The 22,596-nt window shown below is 39.5% G+C and overlaps 1 protein-coding gene across 2 annotated transcripts in view; it reads right to left on the bottom strand.

Annotated features, from left to right (window-relative positions):
* The window catches only part of LOC138852876 (COMM domain-containing protein 3), a 33,137-nt gene that overhangs the window by 994 nt on the left and 9,547 nt on the right, over positions 1-22,596 (bottom strand). The window contains exons 3-4 of one of the 2 annotated variants that reach the window (XM_070086313.1): positions 15,284-15,411; positions 10,132-10,265 (exon numbers count right to left, since the gene is read on the bottom strand). In XM_070086313.1, the coding sequence (XP_069942414.1) occupies positions 10,132-10,265; positions 15,284-15,411 (262 nt within the window). Of the gene's footprint in view, positions 1-9,505; positions 10,266-15,283; positions 15,412-22,596 lie in introns of those variants that run through there. The other variant, XM_070086312.1, reaches the window with a different exon arrangement.

The following is a 22,596-nucleotide window of genomic DNA, read 5'->3' as shown; positions in this document are numbered from 1 at the left end:
GCTAATGTCACAGGTGCTAAGTCAGACATGTCATTTACGGCCTGGATAGAGCAAATAAAACTATTAAATTACTGAGAATGCCTTGAAGTCCTAAATATATACTTACTGGAGCAGAGGAAATAATGTTACATAATATATACATGGAAAATACTTTAGGGCCTAATCCCAAATCTGCACATTGCCATAAAATACTGGAGTGAGAGATATGGAAGTGTAAAATAAACCCACTGAAAAGCAGGGGTGTCATGAGCACAATAAGAGAATATTGTGTGAACATCTGTGGTCCCAGACTATTCAACATCTCAGCACAAGATGTTAAAAAACTGATGGGTCAAGTATAGAGGTCTTCAAGAGGAAACTGGACAAGTGCCAGATCAGCCAGACTGTTATTGATAAGTGGGCAAGTGAGCTGCTAGCAGCAGCAACCTGGTCCAAGGCTGGGCTCTGGGAGTAGAAAAACACTTGAAACTTGTCAAAGGTATATAAAAGGTAAAGGTAGAAGACAGCTGGAAAAAAGCAAGAGTTTCTGCTCAATGCTTACTCTGAAGAAAAATTCTTGATATGACTGCTATTTATTGTATGTCAACTTTTTTTTTTTTTAAACTAATTCCTTCTGTGACACTCAATTTCTGTGAGATGACTGATTTCTAAAAGACTACAGCCCTATACTCGTATGAACCTTTTTCATCACTAAATATGCAGTCTCAATATCTATTTAGATGCCCTTTTAGCACACAATAACAAGGGCAGCTTCAGTGATGATATTTGCAGATGTGTGGGTGGGGTTGTGATTTGGAGGGTCACATAAATTGTGATGTCCACATACTGTACTACTTATTTATGTATTGTACTGACTGATGCCTTGCTATCCCCTGGAAACTCTCAGTCCTAGAGGGAGTAATACTTAAAGGTATTTGAAATATCTGAGGATGATTAAACTAATACTTGTCAACCATGGTAAATTATTAGTTTAAAAAAAAGTGGATACTACTACTACTGTTTAAAAAAATTCTTAAACTAATTTTTAAGCTTGTGATTAGCATTATATTCATAGGGAAGCACTAAACCCATAGGTGCCATACAGCACCCAGATAATGAGTAGCAATCAGGGTTGAGCTTAGTTAAGGAAACATAGCTCAAATTCTTCAGATCAAGACCCCTTCACCAGCATCAAGGCACTCCCCTTGAGTTAATTCTATGAGCTAACAGATCTACCCACAGATGCTTTAAATAGGCGCACAAGTTACGAAGTTCTACTAGTTTAGAACTTAGATATAAGTTGATTGCTATATAGCTGCCAGTTCTAAACTTGGAGAAAAAAAAATATGTATTATCTGATAAATGGAAAACATTACTATAGAAAATTATATCTATTATATAATTGAGTCAAGCTATAATTAATAGCAAAGCCATTAGTTAAAATGGATTGCTTGTCATGGACAAAAAAAAAATTTCATTATTCGGTGCATTGACACAAGTATCATATATTGTATCACGCATAATAAATTACAGTAGACTATCAATTAACACGAGATTTATTAATACTTTTTGCTGTATGACAGCTGAAAAATTGCACCATATTCTCATAACAGGGATATCTTGCTACTCCTACTTACACTTTGGTCACACTTCACAGACACGCACATGCATATATATATATACATACATCTAGGTTTTTCTCCTTTTTCTAAATAGCTCTTGTTCTTTTTTATTTCTTCTATTGTCCATGGGGAAGTGGAAAAGAATCTTTCCTCCGTAAGCCATGCGTGTCGTATGAGGCGACTAAAATGCCGGGAGCAATGGGCTAGTAACCCCTTCTCCTGTATACAATTACTAAAAAAGAGAAGAAGAAAAACTTTATAAAACTGGGTTGCTTAAATGTGCGTGGATGTAGTGCGGATGACAAGAAACAGATGATTGCTGATGTTATGAATGAAAAGAAGTTGGATGTCCTGGCCCTAAGCGAAACAAAGCTGAAGGGGGTAGGAGAGTTTCAGTGGGGGGAAATAAATGGGATTAAATCTGGAGTATCTGAGAGAGTTAGAGCAAAGGAAGGGGTAGCAGTAATGTTAAATGATCAGTTATGGAAGGAGAAAAGAGAATATGAATGTGTAAATTCAAGAATTATGTGGATTAAAGTAAAGGTTGGATGCGAGAAGTGGGTCATAATAAGCGTGTATGCACCTGGAGAAGAGAGGAATGCAGAGGAGAGAGAGAGATTTTGGGAGATGTTAAGTGAATGTATAGGAGCCTTTGAACCAAGTGAGAGAGTAATTGTGGTAGGGGACTTGAATGCTAAAGTAGGAGAAACTTTTAGAGAGGGTGTGGTAGGTAAGTTTGGGGTGCCAGGTGTAAATGATAATGGGAGCCCTTTGATTGAACTTTGTATAGAAAGGGGTTTAGTTATAGGTAATACATATTTTAAGAAAAAGAGGATAAATAAGTATACACGATATGATGTAGGGCGAAATGACAGTAGTTTGTTGGATTATGTATTGGTAGATAAAAGACTGTTGAGTAGACTTCAGGATGTACATGTTTATAGAGGGGCCACAGATATATCAGATCACTTTCTAGTTGTAGCTACACTGAGAGTAAAAGGTAGATGGGATACAAGGAGAATAGAAGCATCAGGGAAGAGAGAGGTGAAGGTTTATAAACTAAAAGAGGAGGCAGTTAGGGTAAGATATAAACAGCTATTGGAGGATAGATGGGCTAATGAGAGCATAGGCAATGGGGTCGAAGAGGTATGGGGTAGGTTTAAAAATGTAGTGTTAGAGTGTTCAGCAGAAGTTTGTGGTTACAGGAAAGTGGGTGCAGGAGGGAAGAGGAGCGATTGGTGGAATGATGATGTAAAGAGAGTAGTAAGGGAGAAAAAGTTAGCATATGAGAAGTTTTTACAAAGTAGAAGTGATGCAAGGAGGGAAGAGTATATGGAGAAAAAGAGAGAAGTTAAGAGAGTGGTGAAGCAATGTAAAAAGAGAGCAAATGAGAGAGTGGGTGAGATGTTATCAACAAATTTTGTTGAAAATAAGAAAAAGTTTTGGAGTGAGATTAACAAGTTAAGAAAGCCTAGAGAACAAATGGATTTGTCAGTTAAAAATAGGAGAGGAGAGTTATTAAATGGAGAGTTAGAGGTATTGGGAAGATGGAAGGAATATTTTGAGGAATTGTTAAATGTTGATGAAGATAGGGAAGCTGTGATTTCGTGTATAGGGCAAGGAGGAATAACATCTTGTAGGAGTGAGGAAGAGCCAGTTGTGAGTGTGGGGGAAGTTCGTGAGGCAGTAGGTAAAATGAAAGGGGGTAAGGCAGCCGGGATTGATGGGATAAAGATAGAAATGTTAAAAGCAGGTGGGGATATAGTTTTGGAGTGGTTGGTGCAATTATTTAATAAATGTATGGAAGAGGGTAAGGTACCTAGGGATTGGCAGAGAGCATGCATAGTTCCTTTGTATAAAGGCAAAGGGGATAAAAGAGAGTGCAAAAATTATAGGGGGATAAGTCTGTTGAGTGTACCTGGTAAAGTGTATGGTAGAGTTATAATTGAAAGAATTAAGAGTAAGACGGAGAATAGGATAGCAGATGAACAAGGAGGCTTTAGGAAAGGTAGGGGGTGTGTGGACCAGGTGTTTACAGTGAAACATATAAGTGAACAGTATTTAGATAAGGCTAAAGAGGTCTTTGTGGCATTTATGGATTTGGAAAAGGCGTATGACAGGGTGGATAGGGGGGCAATGTGGCAGATGTTGCAAGTGTATGGTGTAGGAGGTAGGTTACTGAAAGCAGTGAAGAGTTTTTACGAGGATAGTGAGGCTCAAGTTAGAGTATGTAGGAAAGAGGGAAATTTTTTCCCAGTAAAAGTAGGCCTTAGACAAGGATGTGTGATGTCACCGTGGTTGTTTAATATATTTATAGATGGGGTTGTAAGAGAAGTAAATGCGAGGGTCTTGGCAAGAGGCGTGGAGTTAAAAGATAAAGAATCACACACAAAGTGGGAGTTGTCACAGCTGCTCTTTGCTGATGACACTGTGCTCTTGGGAGATTCTGAAGAGAAGTTGCAGAGATTGGTGGATGAATTTGGTAGGGTGTGCAAAAGAAGAAAATTAAAGGTGAATACAGGAAAGAGTAAGGTTATGAGGATAACAAAAAGATTAGGTGATGAAAGATTGAATATCAGATTGGAGGGAGAGAGTATGGAGGAGGTGAACGTATTCAGATATTTGGGAGTGGACGTGTCAGCGGATGGGTCTATGAAAGATGAGGTGAATCATAGAATTGATGAGGGAAAAAGAGTGAGTGGTGCACTTAGGAGTCTGTGGAGACAAAGAACTTTGTCCTTGGAGGCAAAGAGGGGAATGTATGAGAGTATAGTTTTACCAACGCTCTTATATGGGTGTGAAGCGTGGGTGATGAATGTTGCAGCGAGGAGAAGGCTGGAGGCAGTGGAGATGTCATGTCTGAGGGCAATGTGTGGTGTGAATATAATGCAGAGAATTCGTAGTTTGGAAGTTAGGAGGAGGTGCGGGATTACCAAAACTGTTGTCCAGAGGGCTGAGGAAGGGTTGTTGAGGTGGTTCGGACATGTAGAGAGAATGGAGCGAAACAGAATGACTTCAAGAGTGTATCAGTCTGTAGTGGAAGGAAGGCGGGGTAGGGGTCGGCCTAGGAAGGGTTGGAGGGAGGGGGTAAAGGAGGTTTTGTGTGCGAGGGGCTTGGACTTCCAGCAGGCATGCGTGAGCGTGTTTGATAGGAGTGAATGGAGACAAATGGTTTTTAATACTTGACGTGCTGTTGGAGTGTGAGCAAAGTAACATTTATGAAGGGATTCAGGGAAACCGGCAGGCCGGACTTGAGTCCTGGAGATGGGAAGTACAGTGCCTGCACTCTGAAGGAGGGGTGTTAATGTTGCAGTTTAAAAACTGTAGTGTAAAGCACCCTTCTGGCAAGACAGTGATGGAGTGAATGATGGTGAAAGTTTTTTTTTTTCGGGCCACCCTGCCTTGGTGGGAATCGGCCGGTGTGATAATAATAAAAAATTCTCAATTATCATGTCATATATAGTTTTACCAACGCTCTTATATGGGTGTGAAGCGTGGGTGATGAATGTTGCAGCGAGGAGAAGGCTGGAGGCAGTGGAGATGTCATGTCTGAGGGCAATGTGTGGTGTGAATATAATGCAGAGAATTCGTAGTTTGGAAGTTAGGAGGAGGTGCGGGATTACCAAAACTGTTGTCCAGAGGGCTGAGGAAGGGTTGTTGAGGTGGTTCGGACATGTAGAGAGAATGGAGCGAAACAGAATGACTTCAAGAGTGTATCAGTCTGTAGTGGAAGGAAGGCGGGGTAGGGGTCGGCCTAGGAAGGGTTGGAGGGAGGGGGTAAAGGAGGTTTTGTGTGCGAGGGGCTTGGACTTCCAGCAGGCATGCGTGAGCGTGTTTGATAGGAGTGAATGGAGACAAATGGTTTTTAATACTTGACGTGCTGTTGGAGTGTGAGCAAAGTAACATTTATGAAGGGATTCAGGGAAACCGGCAGGCCGGACTTGAGTCCTGGAGATGGGAAGTACAGTGCCTGCACTCTGAAGGAGGGGTGTTAATGTTGCAGTTTAAAAACTGTAGTGTAAAGCACCCTTCTGGCAAGACAGTGATGGAGTGAATGATGGTGAAAGTTTTTCTTTTTCGGGCCACCCTGCCTTGGTGGGAATCGGCCGGTGTGATAATAAAAAAAAAAAAAAATAGCTCATTTAGCATGTAGTAAAGTGGGAGGGAAAAAAAAAAGGTAAAATGGTGCAGGAAGGCTAGTAACCAATAACTTCACCTACCCTGGATGTATTTAAACAAATGTTAAATATGTTAATGACTGATGAAGTACAGAAAGTAATTCAATGAAAAAGTGAATGGATGAAGAAGTGGCACCCTCTCCATACATTTCTAGTTAAGCAAATAATAACAACTATAATGTAAGAAATGGAAAATATGATGAATTACAAATGTTAAGAAAAACATGCTTGGTGTTTTTAGGGAAATCAGGAACATAACCCTATTTTTCCTATATGTTCTTTAGTTTGCTTTTCATGATTTTTTTTCATTATATGACATTTTAGGGAAAGTAACGGTCTACTGTATTAGTAAAGGGTCTTGGATGTATGTTCAAATAGATTTTAATTTGAAGCCTTCCATGTAATAAATGTTCACATTAAAATTCAGCATCAGGTAATTCTTAAATTATAAATCAAATTTCATCAAATGAGGGTCCGTCCCGTAGTTCTATGGTTTTGAAGCCTGGGTCAAAGCTGTAGCTCTACAGCATCTCAGCTCACTCAGATAAGCTGTGAGTGGTAAATCGAGGCCTAGATATGAGAGAATGGATCTATGTGGTAAGTGTGCACCATATAAAACAAATCCTGCAGCACACAGTTCATAATAAGAATAAAACTGCAATTGTGTTTTTGGATTAAAACAGCAACTTTGCAGTGTATTCAGGGTTTCTTGGTCTCATTTGATAGAAGATATATTACAGAAATAGAGATGATTTTGATTGGTTTTAATACTGAAAATAGCTTGAAGTTGAGCTCAAAGTAATGGATATGTTCAATTTTTGTGTACTGGACATCACACGTCCAATACACATCAACTGATGGGTTTAACCCTTTGACTGTTTCAGGCCCCTCTGTGAAACTGTCATTCTATGTCGCTCAATTTTTGAAAAAAAAAAAAAAATTTATTTTTTCTTATGAAATGATAGAGAATCTTTTCCCGATGGTAATGACACCAAAAGTTCGAAATTTGGTCGAAAACTCATGGAATTATGCTCCCGCGAATTTAGCGGTCTTGGCGACATATGCGTATCGGCGATTTCGCCGACTTTGAGCCCTATTTTCAGACAATTCCATTGTTCCAGTTGACCAAACTCATAGCTATTTCTTTAGAACTCCATTTTATCTATCAGCTGAGTACAAGAAACCTCCCATTTACTAATTTGGACTACCCAATATGGTGGTCAGAAATTGGCAATTTGGCCAATATCACGCAAACTAAAAAAGATGCCAATTTCAAAATAGGGTCCAGAATAAACAAGGTAGACATTCGTGGCACTAAAATAACATATGCTCTGTTCTTTAGCCACATCTCTAGGCCCCTCCTATATTATTATTGCTTTCTATTTTGATTTTTTATTCATACAAAAAAATACAAAATTTACTGTTATGCAGACTACTGCATTATTGTAAAAATGGTATAAATAATATCAGTGCACTAGTGAAAGAATATTAGACTCCCCAGTTGACGTGTATTGGGCGTGTGGTGTGATTTATTTACTCCTGAACATTGGTAAAAATCGAACATTTCCGCTACTTTGAGCTCAGTTTCAAGGTCGTTTTCATCGTCAAAGTAATGAAAATCATCTCTATTTCTGTAATATGTTTTCCATTTTATCACCTAAGACCATGAAAACGCGAATACAACGATAAATACTATACAAAAATACACCTCAAAGTTGGCGTTTTATTCCAAAAAAACGATCAGTTTTTTTTTTCTCATTACGCAATGTGTGCTGCAGGATTTTTTTTATGTGGTGCACACTGACCACACAGACCCATTCTCTCACATGTGGGCCTACCAGCTTTCTCCCGCTTGATTTGAAGCCGCTAGAATTATTGAGTATATATATGTCAGAAACAATGGCTCGTAAGACGTATTTATACGTCGAAAACAGTCAAAGGGTTAATATACATTCATGAATGTGCTGATATTATTTATACAATTATTACAATATTGCATAACAGTAAATCTTCTATTTTTTTTCATGTGAATAAAAATTCTTAATGTTTACCTGGAGTTTACCTGGAGAGAGTTCCGGGGGTCAACGCCCCCGGGGCCTGGTCTGTGACCAGGCCTCCTGGTGGATCAGAGCCTGATCAACCAGGCTGTTGCTGCTGGCTGCACGCAAACCAACGTACGAGCCACAGCCCGGCTGGTCAGGAACCGACTTCAGGTGCTTGTCCAGTGCCAGCTTGAAGACTGCCAGGGGTCTGTTGGTAATCCCCCTTATGTATGCTGGGAGGCAGTTGAACAGTCTCGGGCCCCTGACACTTATTGTATGGTCTCTTAACGTGCTAGTGACACCCCTGCTTTTCATTGGGGGGATGTTGCATTGTCTGCCAAGTCTTTTGCTTTCGTAGTGAGTGATTTTCGTGTGCAAGTTTGGTACTAGTCCCTCTAGGATTTTCCAGGTGTATATAATCATGTATCTCTCCCGCCTGCATTCCAGGGAATACAGGTTCAGGAACCTCAAGCGCTCCCAGTAATTGAGGTGTTTTATCTCCATTATGCGCGCCGTGAAGGTTCTCTGTACATTTTCTAGGTCAGCAATTTCACCTGCCCTGAAAGGTGCTGTTAGTGTGCAGCAATATTCCAGCCTAGATAGAACAAGTGACCTGAAGAGTGTCATCATGGGCTTGGCCTCCCTAGTTTTGAAGGTTCTCATTATCCATCCTGTCATTTTTCTAGCAGATGCGATTGATACAATGTTATGGTCCTTGAAGGTGAGATCCTCCGACATGATCACTCCCAGGTCTTTGACGTTGGTGTTTCGCTCTATTTTGTGGCCAGAATTTGTTTTGTACTCTGATGAAGATTTAATTTCCTCGTGTTTACCATATCTGAGTAATTGAAATTTCTCATCGTTGAACTTCATGTGAGTATAAAATCAAAATGGAATTCATGTGTAAAGCCTAGATACATAACTATTAACAGAGGAAATTATTTTAGTGCCAAGAATGCCTGCAATGTTTATTCTGAACCCTATTTTAAAACTGGAATACACCTACCATCCGACTTACAACCGAGTTCGGTTCCAAGAAACCGGTCGTAAGTCGAACTGGTCGTAAGTCGAACTGGTCGTAAGTCGAACTTTACTACCGAATATCAACAAAACATTTTTGTAATGACTTTATTTTATTGTTTTATTTTGGTATTTCATGTTTTACTTTACTTTTTATGCTGTTAGTACCGTATTTTATACTGTAAGGTTTAGGATAAACACTATGTACAACACAAATAGTTGTTTATTTCCTAGAAATTTGGTATAAAAAACACGGCCGTAAGTCGAGTGGTCGTAAGTCGAGCAGGTCGTAAGTCGGATGGTAGGTGTATTTTGAACTTTGTGTGAAATTGGCCAAATTACGAATTTCTGATCAATTTATTGGGTAGTTGAAATCGTTGACTGGGCAGTTTTTTGTGTTCATTTGATAAAATAGAAATGATACTAGCAAAAAAGCTAAGAATTTGGTCAACTGGAATAATGTAATTGGCCTAAAATAGGAGTCAAAGTGAGCAAAATTGCCAATGTGTAAATATCCCTGATGCAATAATATTTTCAATGGTGTAATTTCGTCAATTTTCCATCAAATTTCATACCTTTTGTTTTATTATGTTCAGAGAAAGATTCTCTACCATTTCGTAAGAAAAAATAACAATTTTTTTTTTTTTTTGGGGGGGGGGGGGGGGGGGGGGGGGGGGGGAATTCTTGGACCCTGTGGGCAAGGGGTAGAACTACAGCTTGGACCCTCAAAGAGTTAAAGAGCACTAAAATTTTATATGCTGTAATCAAAATTACTGCAACACACAAACAACAATCTTTCATTTATTACTGAATAGCAATACAAATTGCACACATTTAAGAATCAACACTTTTACTACACATACAAGGTGTCCTAAAAGTCTGGATCCAAATGGTATTAAGGCAGTGAAGGAAAACATTAGAAATGCATGATCTCAGATTAGTGTTTCCATCTTAAATGTTGAAAAATGAAAGAATGTGTATACCAGATAATGGAAGTAAATGAATTAAGTGTAAAGTGTATATTTTTTTCCCCTGTGGGTCCAGACATCTGATGCACCCAGTATAGTACAGTATATATATAATATATAGTACCACCACACAGACTTGTCCTAAACATAATGTCATAAATATCTTACAAGAAACATGAATAATGAGCAACAGGCAAATGATCCTAGCACCACAACTGGATTATTCTGAGCAAATATAACAATTAGATTGATACTGTAGAACCTAAACACCTAACATAATCAGCTACTGTTTGCGTATTTCTGAATGCAACGAGTGGCTTGCCTGAGGCGTGTGACCAGGTGAGAGAGTTCAGCCAGTGAACAAGAAAATGTGACTTTTCCTCGCTTTCCCTGGGATTCTTCAGTGTGAAGTGTTACCAAATACATGGCTCCTCCACCCTCCTGACCAGCACTACTCTGTGAAATGGTACCTCATTAAAATTTTAATCACAACCTAAAATTTACGTTTAAAACAAATCAACAACTACTTTGATGTACAGAACAAAAATATATAATAGCCACTCAAAAAAAAAAAATCTGCATGTTCCTTCTACCTATATTATGGAGAAGTGATAAACTCATATGGGTTACACAAGTTTAATCTGAGGAAGAAAAGGTGGCTCCAATTCCTTGGATCAAGAGCCTTTTACCAGCATCAAGACCCCCACTCTGTTAATGGGATGTTGATTTTTTTTTTCATAACAAGTTGGCGGTCTCCCACCGAGGCAGGGTGACCCAAAAAAGAAAGAAAATCCCTAAAAATACTTTCATCATCATTCAACACTTTCACCTCACACATAATCACTGCTTTTGCAGAGGTGCTCAGAATACAACAGTTTAGAAGCATATACGTACGTATAAAGATACACAACATATCCCTCCAAACTGCCAATATCCAAAACCCCTCCTTTTAAGTGCAGGCATTGTACTTCCCATTTCCAGGACTCAAGTCCAGCTATATAAAAATAACCGGTTTCCCTAAACTTTTTTTTTTTTTTTAACAAGTCGGCCGTCTCCCACCGAGGCAGGGTGACCCAAAAAGAAAGAAAATCCCCAAAAAGAAAATACTTTCATCATCATTCAACACTTTCACTCCACTCACACATAATCACTGCTTTTGCAGAGGTGCTCAGAACACAACAGTTTAGAAGCATATACATATAAAGAGACACAACATATCCCTCCAAACTGCTAATATCCCGAAGCCCCTCCTTTAGAGTGCAGGCATTGTACTTCCCATTTCCAGGACTCAAGTCCGGCTATATAAAAATAACCGGTTACCCTGAATCCCTTCACTAAATATTACCCTCCTCACACTCCAACAGCTTGTCAGGTCCCAAATACCATTTGTCTCCATTCACTCCTATCTAACATGCTCACGCACGCTTGCTGAAAGTCCAAGCCCCTCGCCCACAAAACCTCCTTTACCCCGTCCCTCCAACCTTTTCGAGGACGACCCCTACCCCGCCTTCCTTCCCCTACAGATTTATACGCTCTCCATGTCATTCTACTTTGATCCATTCTCTCTAAATGACCAAACCACCTCAACAACCTATCTTCAGCCCTCTGACTAATACTTTTATTAAATCCACACCTTCTCCTAATTTCCACACTCCAAATTTTCTGCATAATATTTACACCACACATTGCCCTTAGACAGGACATCTCCACTGCCTCCAACCGCCACCTCGCTGCAGCATTTACAACCCAAGCTTCACACCCATATAAGAGTGTTGGCACTATTATACTTTCATACATTCCCTTCTTTGCTTCCATAGATAACGTTTTTTGTTTCCACATGTACTTCAACACATCATTCGCCTTTTTTCCTTATCAATTCTATGATTAACCTCATCCTTCATAAATCCATCCGCTGACATATCAACTCCCAAATATCTAAAAACATTCACTTCTTCCATACTCCTCTTCCCCAATTTGATATCCAATTTTTCTTTATCTAAATCATTTGATACCCTCATCACCTTACTCTTTTCTATGTTCACTTTCAGCTTTCTACCTTTACACACACTCTCAAACTCGTCCACTAACCTTTGCAATTTTACTTTAGAATCTCCCATAAGCACAGTATCATCTGCAAAAAGTAACTGTGTCAATTCCCATTTTGTATTTGATTCCCCATAATTTAATCCCACCCCTCTCCCGAACACCCTAGCATTTACTTCTTTTACAACCCCATCTATAAATATATTAAACAACCATGGTGACATTACACATCCCTGTCTAAGACCTACTCTTACTGGGAAGTAGTCTCCCTCTCTTCTACACACCCTAACCTGAGCCTCACTATCCTCATAAAAACTCTTTACAGCATTTAGTAACTTACCACCTATTCCATATATGTACTTGCAACATCTGCCACATTGCTTCCCTATCCACTCTGTCATATGCCTTTTCTAAATCCATAAATGCAATAAAAGCTTCCCTACCTTTATCTCAATACATACTGTTAACATACAGTGGTCCCTCGCTTTTCGTAGTTCTCGGCAATCATAAATTTCGCCAATCATAGGGGTATTTTCGTATAAACATGGACTCGCTTTTCATAGGTTGACTTGCAAATAGTAGTTCGTCCGGGACGCGTACACACAGTGTGAGCCGGGGAGGCCTCCCTACCCAGCCAGTCTGGCATTGTAATAAAGTTGGTAGAATTACCGACAATATGTAAAGTAAAAGGACACAAGTGCAACTAATGTGACATTTATTGTGGCAACGTTTCGCTCTCCAGGAGCTTTATCAAGCCATTACAAACAATACATGGACACAGAGGGTATATAAAGGCTCAGAGTGAGGTGAATACTAGTGAGGTACCATTTCGATGTTCACTAGTGGTAGTAGTAGTGGTAGTGACAAAAGTAATACAATATGGTAGAGCAATTAATTCGTACATGAGTAAAAGGATATAAAAGCTATTACTTGGGTAACATAAAAATAGGTTGGACAAATATAAACTGGAATGAGGCAGCTTGTTTCAGTGTTCACTCTCTGTGCTTTGTGTAGTATAACAGGAGAGACTATGTGATGGCATATTGTATTACTTTTGTCACTACCACTACTACTACCACTAGTGAACATCGAAATGGTACCTCACTAGTATTCACCTCACTCTGAGCCTTTATATACCCTCTGTGTCCATGTATTGTTTGTAATGGCTTGATAAAGCTCCTGGAGAGCGAAACGTTGCCACAATAAATGTCACATTAGTTGCACTTGTGTCCTTTTACTTTACAGTCTGGCATTGTTTACCAGTGAGTGAAGGTCCCCTCAAGTGCTCCTACGAAATATTTCATAATATTCCACTCATTTTAGTGCTTGCAAGTACTAAATAAGCTACCATGGCTCCAAAGAAAGCTCCTAGTGCCAAGCCTGTGGTAAAGAAGGTGAGAAATATGTACAGTGACAAAGTCTTGGGCCATTTTAGGGAAGTGTTAAAGAGATGCCAGAAACAGAGCTCTCTCCACAGTTACTTTGTGAGACAGGACTAGAGTGACTCTCAAGGTGGTCCTAGTGGCATTAAGAAACAGAGAAGAGAAGCAACCCCAGAGAAGCAATTGGTACCTGAGGTGTTGCTGGAAGGGAATTCCCCTTCCAAACTGTAAACAATCCAATCTCTCTCCTCCTCCAGTCTCCCATACACTAAGAAGAATCTCCAATAAAGGTAAGTGTTATGCTGTTAATGTTTCATTCATCATTTCCCATTGTATTGTTTATGTACTACATGTATAATTCATGTAAAAAATTTTTTTGTTTTAATACTTCTGGGTGTCAGGAACGGATTAATTGTATTTACATTATTTCTTATGGGGAAAATTGATTCGCAAATCGTAAATTTCGTTTATAGTAGCTCCTCCAGGAACGGATTAATTACGAAAAACGAGGGACCACTGTATATGCTTCAATGTAAACACTTGATCTACACATCCCCTACCCACTCTATAACCTTCTTGCTCATCCACAATCCTACATTCTGTCTTATTTCTAATTCTTCTCTTCTTTCAACAAACCGGCCGTATCCCACCGAGGCAGGGTGGCCCAAAAAGAAAAACGAAAGTTTCTCTTTTAAATTTAGTAATTTATACAGAAGGGGCTACTAGCCCCTTGCTCCCAGCATTTTAGTCGCCTCTTACAACACGCATGGCTTACGGAGGAAGAATTCTGTTCCACTTCCCCATGGAGATAAGAGGAAATAAACAAGAACTAGAAAGAAAATAGCAGAAAACCCAGATAGGTGTGTGTGTATATATATGCTTGTACATGTATGTGTAGTGTGACCTAAGTGTAAGTAGAAGTAGCAAGACGTACCTGAAATCTTGCATGTTTATGAGACAGAAAAAAGGACACAAGCAATCCTACCATCATGTAAAACAATTACAGGCTTTCGTTTCACACTTGCTTGGCAGGACAGTAGTACCTCCCTGGGCGGTTGCTGTCTACCAACCTACTACCTAATTATTTCTAATTCTTTCAATAATAACCCTACCGTACACTTTTCCTGGTACACTCAGTAAATTTATTCCTCTATAATTTTTACAATCTCTTTTGTCCCCCTCCCCTTTATATAAAGGGACTATACATGCTCTCCGCCAATCCCTAGGTACCTTCCCCCTCTTTCATACATTTATTAAACAAAAATACCAACCACTCCAACACTATATTCCCCCTGCTTTTAACATTTCTGTCATGATCCCGTCAGTTCCAGCTGCTTTACCGCCTTTCATTCTACGTAATGCCTCACGTACCTTCCCCACACTCACATCCTGCTCTTCTTCACTCCTAAAAGATGGTATACCTCCCTGGTCAGTGCATGAAATTACCACCTCCCTTTCTTCGTTGACATTTAAAAGTTCCTCAAAGTATTCTCGCCATCTACCCAATACTACTTCCATCTCCCCATTTAACTCCCCTACTCTGTTTTTAACTGATTATATCCTATACAAATCTGCTTGGATTATAATTATCATAATGAAAGGATAAAACTAAATTAAGCGTAATATCAAAGGCAAATTACGGTGAGTTGTCTGATTGAAAAAAAAAAAAAAAAAAAAAAAAAAAAAAAAGGAATCATGAAAATAAAACTGAAAATATAAAAATAAATAACAATAAAATAATTCCCCAAGTCAGAGACTTCAAAATAAGGTGTCACAATCTACGTGTTGATTACCCGTTTTTACAGTAATGTTTTCACTTGGAAATAGCAGCGCTGCCAAATAAACTTGCCTCTCGGAACAAAATCTGAAGCTATACTGACAAATTACTTGCATATACAGTATGGGAATGGGAGGTCATCAGGTTTGATCAAAGGGGAAAGTAACTCCTTGGATCAAAAGCCTTTCATCAGCATCAAGGCACTCCCCTTACAGAGACAGTGTTGTGATACTCATTGCTGTAATAAATAATTACTTATTACATTAACTTACTCTAACTTGATAGTTCAACTTCCAGTCAACATCAACAATGTGAGGAGGATAAGTTCCAAGAGAAGCAAGTCTCGAGTGAATCAAATGCCGACATGACTCAATTTCTCGAACTACTTCAGCTATACGGTCTGAAAACAAGATACATAATACATAAGTAGCATGCAGTAACTATAAGATGCTTTTCATATTAAAAAAAAAAGGTAAGGTAGGATAAAAAAAAAATAACTTATTCACTATCATTCAATAATAGCTGTCTTGCACAGGGGCACAGACATTACAATTTAAATGACCCTCTTACCTGTTACATCCTCACCCTCATTTGGAGTGCATGTACTGTACGTCCTACCTCCAGGACTCAAGTCCAGCTAATCAGTTTCCCTGCCCAACCATAAATGCTACCTTTCTCAAATTCCCATAGCACTTGTGTCCACTCATTGAGCTAACATGCTCACATAAGCCTACTGGATGCTCCAGACCATAGTCTCAAAACCTTTACCCCCTCCCTCCAACCCTTACTACAACAATCCTAGCCCCTGCATTCCACCTCAGGCTTATACAGCCTTTTGGTCATCCTATTCTGCTCTATCCTCTCACAATGCCCAAACCACCTCAACAATACCCCCATTCCCTCATCCCTCTGCATTATACCTTTTTGGTAATCCTACATGGTTTTATAATTTCTATGCTCTGAATTCCCTGCATAATATTTACACCACACACTGCTCACAAACATGAACCCCCTCTTCCTTACTACAATGTTTAAAGCCAATCCCTCACACCCATATAAGAGTGTTGTTATCACTATACTCTGGTACAATCTTCATTTTGCCTTCACAGATAAACTTCACTCTTCCCACAGATGCTTCAACACACCACCTACCTTTTATCCCCTCCACTATTCTATAGGACACCTCATCTGCTAACATGTCTGCTCTCAAATATCTATATATATTCACTTTCAACATATTCCCTCCCTCCCTCCTTGCCTTGATTATTTTTTGTTTCTATTATCGCTCTTTATATTCTATAATGATCCTCAATATATTCGAGGGGCATTATCCAGAATTTTTTATTCTAAAATATTCTGTATTTTTTAACGTCTGTGGTGGATTGGTAAGAGATTAAAATAAAGGAACAAGTGTGAATTTTACTTCAAAGAAGACCTGGGTAGCTGTATATCAATATCTAAAAACCTTAAGATAATACTGGTTCTCTACAGCAGTACTTTAGCCTTTGGCTTACAGAACTAATCAGTTTTCATAACAGTAGATGAAGGTAAGTAAACCAAAACATTTTTCAAATAATTTAAAAACTAGATATATTAGTTGATGGAATAGAAGCATATATATGGAAGAATTAGTCTGGCAAACTCAAACTGTTTATTGACATGAGAAAGTACTGTATTAACCCTTTCAGGGTCCGCCCCGTAGATCTACGGCTTCACGTTGAGTGTCCAAACCGTAGATCTACGCCAAAATTCTAGCACCGTCAAATTTAGCGCAAAAATGCTCATAGGCCTACATGTGAGAGAATGGGTCTGCATGGTGGGTGCGCGCCATAAACAAAAAATCTAGGCGCCCGCATAGCATTGTGGGAACGCTGGCTCAGTTACCCTTGTTCACCATGCCTCGCCGCAAGGCAGCTCTCACTCCAAGGAAAATTGGGGCTCTCCTGTTCCTATCTGATAGTTCTGACAGTGATGGAAGTGGAAATGAAGATGAATTCTTTGGCTTTGATCAGTTAGTGACTGAAAGGAATGACCAAGATATCGATAATAGTGCAGAAAACCCTGACGATCCTCAACCTTCTACCTCTGGTGTGGACACTCGTCAGTCACGGTACCTCAACGAAAGAGAAAACCATTATTTTCGCGTGGCCAGGCCTCTGACTTCAGTAATGATGATGATGATAGTGATGTGGATTGTGATTTTATTGCTCTTGATGATCATTCGAGTAGTGATAGTGAGGAATCATATTCACCAGTGAAGCGTCAGTATGTACGCCGCCGCATGCACTCGGGTAGTGTACCCTATGCCGTGCCCAGGGGGCGGAGTACATCCCGTGGCCCTACACCAGGTATAGATAGTGATAGTGAGGATGATGTGGCTACACTTGGCATGGATAGACCACAGGCATCACTAGATGGTGGTAGTGGTGATGGTAGTGCCACGGCCATGCATGACTCACCAGCCCAGGCTGGGACCCACGCTGCTGACTCCGCAGTTCGAGGACAAAGCGGAGCATCAGCCACCAGCCCACCACAACCACAACTGCCCGCACAACCGGCCTATGATGTCCAGTATCCACCAGCAAACCGTATCTGGGATTGGCAGCAAACTCTTCCACATCCTCCAAACTCACATCCAACCCCATGGAACTCCCCAGTGCCACAATAGAGTTCAAAACTGACATAGGCTCATCAGGGTCAGCCCCAAACCCTTCCAAATCCCTCTTGTCAACACAATCTGGCCACAATTTCTTTGGAGCCATGGTAGCTTATTTAGCACTTAAATAACTTGCAAGCACTAAAATAAATGAAATATTATGAAATATTTCACTGGAGCACGTGAGAGGACCGCCGCTAACTGGTAAACAATGGCACACTGGCTGGGAAGGAAGACTGAGGCGGGTCGAGGCCCGCTTACCTCGTGCATACGCTTCTGGGACGACGGGTCGAGACGGGTCAATAAACGAATTTCGGTCAATTTCCGAGTCAATATTTTGTCGAAAAAACCGGTTGATTTCCGAAATGGTCGACTTTCAGGCCGGTCGATTATTGAGGGACCACTGTATATATATATATATATACACAGTGGACCCCCGCTTAACGATCACCTCCCAATGTGACCAATTATGTAAGTGTATTTATGTAAGTGCATTTGTACGTGTATATTTGGGGGTCTGAAATGGACTAATCTACTTCACAATATTCCTTATGGCTTATGGGAACAAATTCAGTCAGTACTGGCACCTGAACATACTTCTGGAATGATAAAATATCGTTAACCGGGGGTCCACTGTGTGTGTATATATATATATATATATATATATATATATATATATATATACGTATATATATATATATATATATATATATATATATATATATATATATATATATATATATATATACACATATACGTATATATATATATATATATATATATATATATATATATATATATATATATATATATATATATATATATATATATTTTTTTTTTTTTTTTTTTTCAACAAGTCGGTCGTCTCCCACCGAGGCAGGGTGACCCAAAAAAGAAAGAAAATCCCCAAAAAGAAAATACTTTCATCATCATTCAACACTTTCACCACACTCACACATTATCACTGCTTTTGCAGAGGTGCTCAGAATACAACAGTTTAGAAGCATATACGTATAAAGATACACAACATATCCCTCCATATGTATATATATATATATATATATATATATATATATATATATATATATATATATATATATATATATATATATATATATATATATATATATATATATATATATATATATATATATATATATATATATATATATATATATATATATATATATATATAATATATATATATATATATATACAGTGGTCCCTCGTTCGTAATTAATCCGTTCCTGGAGCCGTTACTATAAACGAAATTTACGATTTACGAAATAATGTAAATACAATTAATCCGTTCCTGACACCCAGAAGTATTAAAACAAAAAAATTTTTAACATGAAATATACATGTAGTACATAAACAATACAATGGGAAATGATGAATGAAACATTAACAGCATAACACTTACCTTTATTGGAGATTCTTCTTAGTGTATGGGAGACTGGAGTAGGAGAGAGAGTGGATTGTTTATAGTTTGGAAGGGGAATCCCCTTCCATCAACACCTCAGGTACTATTTGCTTTTCTGGGGTTGCTTCTCTTCTCTGTTTCTTAATGCCACTAGGACCACCTTGAGAGTCACTGGAGTCCTGTCTCACAAAATAACTGTGGAGAGAGCTCTGTTTCTGGCGTCTCTTTAACACTTCCCTAAAATGGCCCAAGACTTTGTCACTGTACATGTTGCCAACCTGGCTTGCAACAACCTTGTTAGGGTGATGTTTCTCCATAAAGCTTTCCATCTTACCCCACATAGTAAAAATCTCTTTAATTTCTGAAGAAGGCACCTTCTTCCATCTCTCTTCCTCCTCCTCTGCAGCAAGATTCTGAGCTGCGATGTATTGCTCTTCCTGCTGAAGCTCTTGCAGCTCCTCAGTGGTGAGCTCTTCATTGTGATCTTCCACCAATTCTTCCACATCCTCCAAACTCACATCCAACCCCATGGAACTCCCCAGTGCCACAATTGATTTTACAACAGACATAGGCTCATTAGGGTCAGTTCCAAATCCTTCAAAATCCCTCTTGTCGACACAATCTGGCCACAATTTTCTCCAGGCAGAGTTCAAAGTCCTGGTAGTCACTCCCTCCCAAGCCATACCTATAAGGGTTATGCAGTGGAGGATGCTGAAGTGTTCTCTCCAAAATTCCCTTAGGGTCAAGTGAGTGTCTGTGGTCACAGTCAAGCACCTGTGAAACATTGCTTTTGTGTAGAGTTTTTTAAAGTTTGCAATAACCTGCTGGTCCATGGGTTGGAGGAGAGGAGTGGTATTCGGGGGCAAGAACTTTACTGTGATGAACCCAAACTCCTCGAAAATTAGGTCATAAAAGTTTGGAGGATGAGCAGGTGCATTGTCCATTACTAACACTCACTTGAGATCCAATTTCTTTTCCAGGAGATACTCCTTCACACTAGGGCCAAACACTTCATTGAACCACTCGACGAAAATTTCCCTTGTGACCCATGCCTTACTATTAGATTTCCAAAACACACACACAATTTACTCTTCATAACATTGTTTTTTCTGAACACTCTGGGATTTTCAGAATGGTACACTAGTAATGGCTTCACTTTGAAATCCCCACTAGCATTAGCACATAACATTAGCGTCAGCCTGACTTTCATAGGCTTGTGTCCTGGCATTGCCTTTTCCTCTTGTGTAATGAAGGTCCTCTTTGGCATTTTCTTCCAAAAGAGGCCTGTTTAGTCACAATTGAACACTTGTTCAGGTTTCAGTCCTTCACTGTTTATGTACTCCTGGAATTCATGCACATATTTTTCAGCCGCCTTGTGGTCCGAACTGGCAGCCTCACCATGCCTTACCACACTGTGTATGCCAGTACGGTTCTTAAATCTCTCAAACCAGCCTTTGCTGGCCTTAAATTCACTCACTTCACCACTATTTGCAGGCAATTTCTTTACCAAATCTTCATGCAGCTGCCTAGCCTTTTCACAAATAAACGAAGTCATAAGAGTATCTCCTGCTAATTGTTTCTCATTTATCCACACCAATAATAACTTCTCAACCTCTTCCAGTACTGGTGATCTCATTTTTGTCAGCATAGTTACTCCCTTTGCAACAACAGCATCCTTTATTTCATTTTTCTTGGCCACTATGGAACATAAGGTTGTGTAGGGTTTCTTATACATCCTGGACAGTTCGGCCACACTTGTACCATTTTCATATTGTTCAATGATGGTTTTCTTAAATTCAATTGTATTTCTCACCTTCTTTACCACAGGCTTGGCACTAGGAGCTTTCTTTGGAGCCATGGTAGCTTATTTAGTACTTGCAAGCACTAAAATAAATGGAATATTATGAAATATTTCGCAGGAGCACGTGAGGGGACCTTCGCTCACTGGTAAACAATGCCAGACTGGCTGCCGCCCTGGCTCACGCCGTGCGTACGCATCCCGGACGAACTACGACTCGCGAGTCAACCTATGAAAAGTGAGTCCATGTTTATACGAAAATACCCCTATGATTAGCGAATTTTACGATTGCCGGAACTACGAAAAGCGGGGGACCACTGTATATATATATATATATATCTAGGTAGTAGGTTGGTAGACAGCAACCGCCCAGGGAGGTACTACCGTCCTGCCAAGTGAGTGTAAAACGAAAGCCTGTAATTGTTTTACATGATGGTAGGATTGCTGGTGTCCCTTTTTTTTCTGTCTCATAAACATGCAAGATTTCAGGTACGTCTTGCTACTTCTACTTACACTTAGGTCACACTACACATGCATGTACAAACATATATATGTATATATACACATCCCTCTGGGTTTTCTTCTATTTTCTTTCTAGTTCTTGTTGTTGTTTATTTCCTCTTATCTCCATGGGGAAGTGGAACAGAATTCTTCCTCCGTAAGCCATGCGTGTTGTAAGAGGCGACTAAAATGCCAGGAGCAAGGGGCTAGTAACCCCTTCTCCCGTATAAATTACTAAATTTAAAAAGAGAAACTTTCGTTTTTCTTTTTGGGCCACCCTGCCTTGGTGGGATACGGCCGGTTTGTTGAAAAAAAAAAAAAAAATATTATATATATATATATTATATATTATATATATATATATTATATATATATTATATATATATATATATATATATATATATATATATATATATATATATATATATACAGTGGACCCCCGCATACCGTCGCCATCACATAACGTACAATCCGCATACCGCTCGCTTTTATCGCAAAAATTTTGCCTCGCATACTGCTCAAAAACCCGCTCACCGCTCTTCGTCCGAGACGCATCCAATGTGCGCCCTTAGCCAGCCTCACATGTGCCGCCGGTGGCATTGTTTACCAGCCAGCCTCCGCGGTAACATCCAAGCATACAATCAGAACATTTCGTATTATTACAGTGTTTTTGGTGATTTTATCTGCCAAATAAGTGACCATGGGCCCCAAGATAGCTTCTAGTGCCAACCCTACAGCAATAAGGGTGAGAATTACTATAGAGATGAAGAAAGAGATCATTGATAAGTATGAAAGTGGAATGCGTGTCGCCGACCTGGCCAGGTTGTACAAGAAACCCAAATCAACCATTGCTACTATTGTGGGCAACAGAAAGGCAATCAAGGAAGCTGTTCTTGCCAAAGGTTTAACTGTGTTTTCGAAACAGAGATTGCAAGTGATGGAATATGTTGAGAGACTCTTATTGGTGTGGATAAATGAAAAACAGCTAGCAGGAGATAGCGTCTCTCAAGCGATCATAAGCGAAAAGGCTAGGAAGTTGCATGAGGATTTAATTAAAAAAATGCCTGCAACTAGTGATGATGTGAGCGAATTTAAGGCCAGCAAAGGTTGGTTTGAGAGATTTAAGAAGCGTAGTGGCATACATAGTGTGATAAGGCATGGTGAGGCTGCCAGTTCAGACCACAAAGCAGCTGAAAAATATGTGCAG

This window comes from Cherax quadricarinatus, chromosome 18 (assembly GCF_038502225.1).
Source record: "Cherax quadricarinatus isolate ZL_2023a chromosome 18, ASM3850222v1, whole genome shotgun sequence".
NCBI lineage: Eukaryota > Metazoa > Arthropoda > Malacostraca > Decapoda > Parastacidae > Cherax > Cherax quadricarinatus.
This window is presented reverse-complemented; position numbering and strand designations above follow the sequence as displayed.